Source organism: Haliotis cracherodii, unplaced genomic scaffold (genome assembly GCF_022045235.1).
Source record: "Haliotis cracherodii isolate W230 unplaced genomic scaffold, xgHalCrac1.p SCAF_11, whole genome shotgun sequence".
Lineage (NCBI taxonomy): Eukaryota > Metazoa > Mollusca > Gastropoda > Lepetellida > Haliotidae > Haliotis > Haliotis cracherodii.
In genome coordinates, this window is record NW_027266266.1 from 9,856,891 (window position 1) to 9,862,903 (window position 6,013).

The 6,013-nt window shown below is 41.4% G+C and overlaps 1 protein-coding gene across 1 annotated transcript; it reads left to right on the forward strand.

Moving 5' to 3' along the window:
* Positions 1 to 485: 485 nt before the first annotated feature.
* On the forward strand, positions 486 to 2,331 carry LOC139455366 (uncharacterized). Its single transcript, XM_071236923.1, has one exon. It carries the CDS (start codon positions 588 to 590, stop codon positions 2,232 to 2,234), a length of 1,647 nt encoding a protein of 548 aa, XP_071093024.1. The 5' UTR covers positions 486 to 587; the 3' UTR covers positions 2,235 to 2,331.
* Positions 2,332 to 6,013: the final 3,682 nt, after the last annotated feature.

Below are 6,013 nucleotides of genomic sequence, written 5' to 3' on the forward strand. Positions count from 1 at the left end.
GGAACAAAAGAAGCACTACTCTTCTTGAGTTTAATATATCCTCGAACATCAGTGTATCTTTTTTGTGTGTTGAATGTTTTCAAATTATATTACATATTTGTGATGTTTAAATTGAAAAAACCCCAAGAATCTGAATAGTTTCTGTAAAGCACTGGTGCCTGAAGACCTAATGTGAGAAATAGGCATGATGAATATTTGACCATAAGCCATCAACATCACTGTAACAATCAAACTCACCTTTCAGCTGTTGGAAGCACCCGGTGGAACTGAGAGGAATAACTGGTGCTAGGATCTTAACTACTGGTGGGAGCCTGAAAGAAAGCTGATGATACATCTCTGTGTAAATATAGCTTTCATTCTGCCAGAGGTCATAGATAGTCTTTCCAGTGCTAGTCCTAAAGGATGCACCAAGCTGTGCTAGAACTAAACCCCTGCACCAATGACGCTTCAGGAACTGCCCACGCTTCAGGAACTGCCGATCCATCTGACACCAGAGTCTCTGCTATCCTGTTAATCAAGGAAGCTGATGGTACGCCTCTGTGTAAATACACCTTTTGAAGTTTTCATCACTTATTCAGGAATCCGTGATGGCACATCCATTTCTAGAACTTAAGGATCCACCAAGCTTTGCCAGAGCTAAACCTTCTCCACCATTAAATCTCCAGGAACTGCCCACAGAGCTGTTGGAGTCCATCTTCCTCTATCTGACGCCCGAGACTCTACTGTCCTGTTCCAGAGCAGCTTCAAGATTCACCCAAGTCATCGACTCAGGTGGCTTCTTCGACTTGTATTGCAAGACCACACTCCAAGCACCATGGGTTACATCAGACATGGTCCTGCGAACAAAGGGGGTGTTCCACAAGGTTCTTCAAATGTGGTATTTACAGAACATCACTCTTTGTCACCCGAATGTGATTTTCAAAAACTGTAACAAACTTCTTTCCATTGGTCTCCTCAAATATGCCATAAAAATGTGGCTCGTATCTAATATGTCAATCTCGTATCAAATCCCAATTGAAAATGAAAACAAATCAGACGTTCGGATATATGAGATATATGACAAGGACGCTAAGTCGTTATTCATTAAGGTAGCGGTGCTCTTTCCAAAGTTCATTGAAATGACATTGTTCAACGTCAGAACTGCATCATTTGGTGTAGGAAATCCCTACATGTTACCTTTCATAATGTTCAAAAATGATGTCCTTGAACGGGGTTATCTTGATAACTTTAATTGTAAATATCACTTTGAAATTATATGTAGATATCCAACAGAAGATTGCGACTGGCACCGCCCTGCTGTAGTCATCCTTGTGGGGAAGGATTCTTGGATAGGCTGGTGTGGTAGTGTTGAAAAGTTCGGATTTCAATTTACGGATACATGGGGAAGATGCAAATTAGCACTGAATGCACCAGTCACAGACACCCAAAAAGCTTTCAGGGACACTTTTACACGTTTCGTTGAAATCCCTGAGAATGTTGGCCTGAGTCATTACTTGTACGACTGCTTCAATGTCAAAGTCACACATACTCTGAAGGCATTGCTTGGATCTGCGGTGGTGGGTGTACCACTGTGGGAGAAACACAGCTCCCTGATGGAGGACCTTGCACGGAAGATTGAAAGGAAGCTTGAGAGATTAAAACTTCCTAAAGATAGAATAAAGTTACTACAACACTACCTGGATGACTGTTTGCAACAGAGGAGTATCTCTGGACAAAGCATAGAAAGAAAACCATCAAAGACCTGCTACGTGGCAATATTACGTTACCTTCACAGGATCCTGAATAACGTGTTTTATCCCGAGTGTATGTGCTATTTAGGCAACGTTCAGTGTTGTAGATACCTGGCTCTGACGAGGATGGGAGACAAACTGCTGTCCAACATCAGAATGACACATGCAGATACAGCACGCGATGTTATTAAGAGTTACTGTGAACACTTTTCTGTCCACCACCTTCCGCCAAAGTTGTGGCCCACACATCTTCTTAGTCATGCTATAACAGCCGCACCTGTATGTGCCAAGGTGGCGCAGCTTGACGTCATGTTGTGGACGAAGGGTCTTCACAGCATGCCCGTGACAGACAAGACAATACGCTTTATCACCGCGCAAGTAGAGACATGTGGTCTGATGACTCAAAGCCTTAGTCAGTTGTTGAGTCTTAAACAATGTCCTCCTCTTGGTGGCCTGATCAGATGCTGTCACCATGGCGACGATACCGTATATCGCCGTCTATAATAGGTTTTGGTACCTTGAATTTGGGTGGATACTGGACATTAAATGGATATATGAAAACGTACTACCTACAATAAATATATTCAGTGTAGGGATTGAGTTTAGGTGTCTGAGAAAATAAAACAATTGATCCTACCTTAGTTCTGTGGTAATGTCAAGTACATGAGTATATAGATGAATTTTGTAAATATTATTTCCAGTAGAAAACATCTTTACAGTGTACCCTTGAAGATCCGGGACTTGATGCATGTCATCGTATCCCAATTGCGTGGATCGATGTTTGTGATGTTAATCACTGGATTGACTGCTTTATGATGAGAAAGATTAGTCACAACGTTTGTCAGGGGCACGTGTCAAAAGCGTTAGGATTAGTTATGCACATTAAAACACGGCGTGTCAGCTCAATTGGCGCATGTCGTAGATGTTGCCCTGGGACAATATACTACTCAAAAGAAGTAAAATAACAACCAGAATTGGAAGAATATGTGTTGCAATACACAACACAGACAACACAGCCCTGACAGATTAACCTCAGTCATTTCAAAACATCTCGTGTTCTTTAACTTCTTTTAGGAACTACATTTTCATCTTCCCGAGGCAAGGTCGTCAACTGACTATACGAGTCCGTGGAAACTGGACTTTTATTGTCAGTTAACGCCCTTACCTCGGAAACGATTAGTTTTAGCCATTGACTATTTACTGACCTGTTATTATTGACATTGGGTATTGATATTTTTCGTCGGGTATTCAATACTGTTTTACAGAATTAGTAGACAATTGTAAAATAAATTCTGCTTAAAATGCTGTTTCGGGTGATTTCAAATTTGAATCTATTCGTGTGCAGCCCGAAGTTTGTAGCTGTTGCATGAACTCACAACAGTGATATACATGTCCAAACAATAATAAGCGAGACGTTGAAATTGTTTATGCATTATTCACTGCAGCAGAGTCCGTGTATGTCTGACGCCTGCACTCGATCATGAGATGAACATATGTGAAGAAATACATGTACGTGTACGCGAGGTGAAAAGGATGGATTTGTGGAATTACACCATGTTCTTATACTGTTGTTGAATTTGCCATGCGTGTTTGTACGCACAAAAATCAAAATTAATTAGGTGATTGGGATTTAGTTTGCGTATTTTATGCAAATACACAGCCTTACTGAGCCTTGTGTTGCTGCTAGCCAGGTATTCAATTGTGACTTACCCGTGAAGATCCGGGGTAGAATAGGTCCTCAGTAACCATTGCTTGCCTAAAAGGCGACTATGCTTGTCATAAGAGGCGACTAACGGGATCGGGGGGTCAGACTCGCTGTCTTGCTTGATGCCGAATATTTAAGAAGGTGGGACGGAGATAGGGGGCTCTGCCTTTCTTAAAAAAAATAATTTGTGACCCATGAAGATCCGCGGTAGAATAGGTCTTCAGCAACCCATGCTTACCGTAAAAGGCGACTGTGCTTGTTGTAAGAGGCGACTAATGGGATCGGGTGGTCAGGCTCACTGACTTGGTCGAAGCTCATGCTGTCATTCACTGGATTGTCTGGTCCAGATTGATTATGTACAGACCCCCGTCATATAGCTGGAATATTGCTGAGTGCGACTATAGACAACAAATAAACCTTTCACTTGTGACTGTAATCATCGCAACATGAAATAGAATCTCGAAATACCGCGATGATTAATTAAGAAAGATAGACCGTGTGATAGTGCTTATAAAGTGAAAACGAGCCATTCCGGCGATAAGGTATCTAACTTGAAGTTATGCCAAAAATTGAAAAGTGCGATGTTAAAAAAAGGTCCATTTCATCATGTTTTGATCAAGAGGAACGTGGTTACCATCCGGGTAAGACTCGGCAGTCAGATAACTGCCAGCTGTTATATATAGCAGTGAACAGTGAACAGTGAACATATGCGCTGTTTCTTTCCTTTCAGCTTTTGCTGGCAAGGAGGCACGGGTGGCCCAGTGGTCTAAGGCGCCAGAGTTGCGTCCCTTGGGCACGCCCAAAACCTATGACTGTGGGTTCGAATCTCGGTTCGCCTCGATTATGTTTCAAGGTTTGTCAGCACCATACCCGTGCTCGTGGTTTCACCGAACTGGTTAACGTCTAAGACCTGTATCGGGCTTTCCTCCCACATCAAGCTGACACGCTGCCATGTAACTGGAATACTGTTAAAAACGGCGTTACACACAAGTCACTCACTCACTCACGCTGTTAAATAGAGCTACACGTACTTCATGCAAAAGTTAAAAGTTGTGACCTCAAAGATAGTTTGTCATCGTGCCCGACAACCATCTACAACACGCAATCGAACCCGGGTCTTCGGTGTGACGAGCGAACGCTTTAACCACAAGACTACCCAACTGCCCCCATGTATCGGTAGATCAGTCATTCAGTGACTTTACCTTAACGCTTATTAAGCGTTTTCGCAACACCTTGTGTCGCAACACATTTCGCAATACCTGGTGTCATCACTGATTTTCAGTGATCCATTCATATAATTTCACCTTATGTTGCCTTTTACGCCCAATGGAATCTGTTTTGGTAGATACTTGAGAGTATTATCTGACCTTTATCATATGCAAATATTACTCAAAACTGATCCTTGGTCCGCACATCCTCAAGTAAACAAAATCCCATCCCATGTATGTTTTAGGTGATGGACTTCCTTTTACTCCCACAAGAGGTGCTGGAGCACATTCTACAGCAGCTTCCTGTCATGTCTCTCATTTCCAGCTCATATGCAGCTCCACAGCTCTGTGCCATCGTGACCAACCGCTATTGTTGACGATTGGGCCAAATGGAATTTGTTTCGTTGGAAAGTCGACCTTTGTTATTCCCAAGCATTGATGTTTCATGTTTCGATGGTTATTTACGACATGAGTTGTGATATTGACCGGGCCACACGATTCATCAAGAGGTAAGCTAATGCGTTTTAAATATAATTGTATTCAGGAAACAATAGTTAGAATTAGTTACCTGAACAGACAACTAAATATTTATACTTCCCTTTGAAATAACACGTGTTTTAACACACACAAATGTTTAACAAACATAAGTTTGTGTTTAGTGTTAGCCCATGTAGCCGTCATATACATGTAAAATAGCTTAATGTTGTGTACAGTCATGTGTGGAATTGAATGTTATGTTGAAATACAATAATTTCAAAACAATAATTTTATGCAATATAAGGTGTTGAAAATCTTTTTTTAGTTGACTACAAAATACAGTTTTACACGTGCACATACCTTTAGCTACATCATACATTTTATATATTTCATATGATTTTGTTACCTTAACATGCCCGTCCAGGGCGCCGCAATTGGCTGTGCAGAGTTGCATCCCTTGGGCACGCCAGAAACCTATAATTGTAGGTTCGAATCCCGGTTTGCTCCGATTATGTTTCTAGGTTTGTCAGTACCGTGCTCGTGGGTGGTAAACGTCTGATACCTGCATCACTTCGTGCTTTCCTCCCACATTTAGCTGACACGCCGTGATATAACTGGAGTACTGTTAAAAGCGGCGTTAAACACACCTCACTCAACCACTTTAAATACCCAAATAAAAAAATCAATCAACATACACTACAACACATACTTATCACTTCACAAAGAAACGTTTGTATTTGGATTGTTTTATTTCGATCACCATCCTTGCGATTACATAAAAAATCCCTAAAACTTCGATATCAAAATGAGGGCCTAAATTAATATAGAAAGGCAAAACGTTAGGACGCATTTAGAATTCATTTTTTTATGTTCATACTGTGTAAAAAATCGGC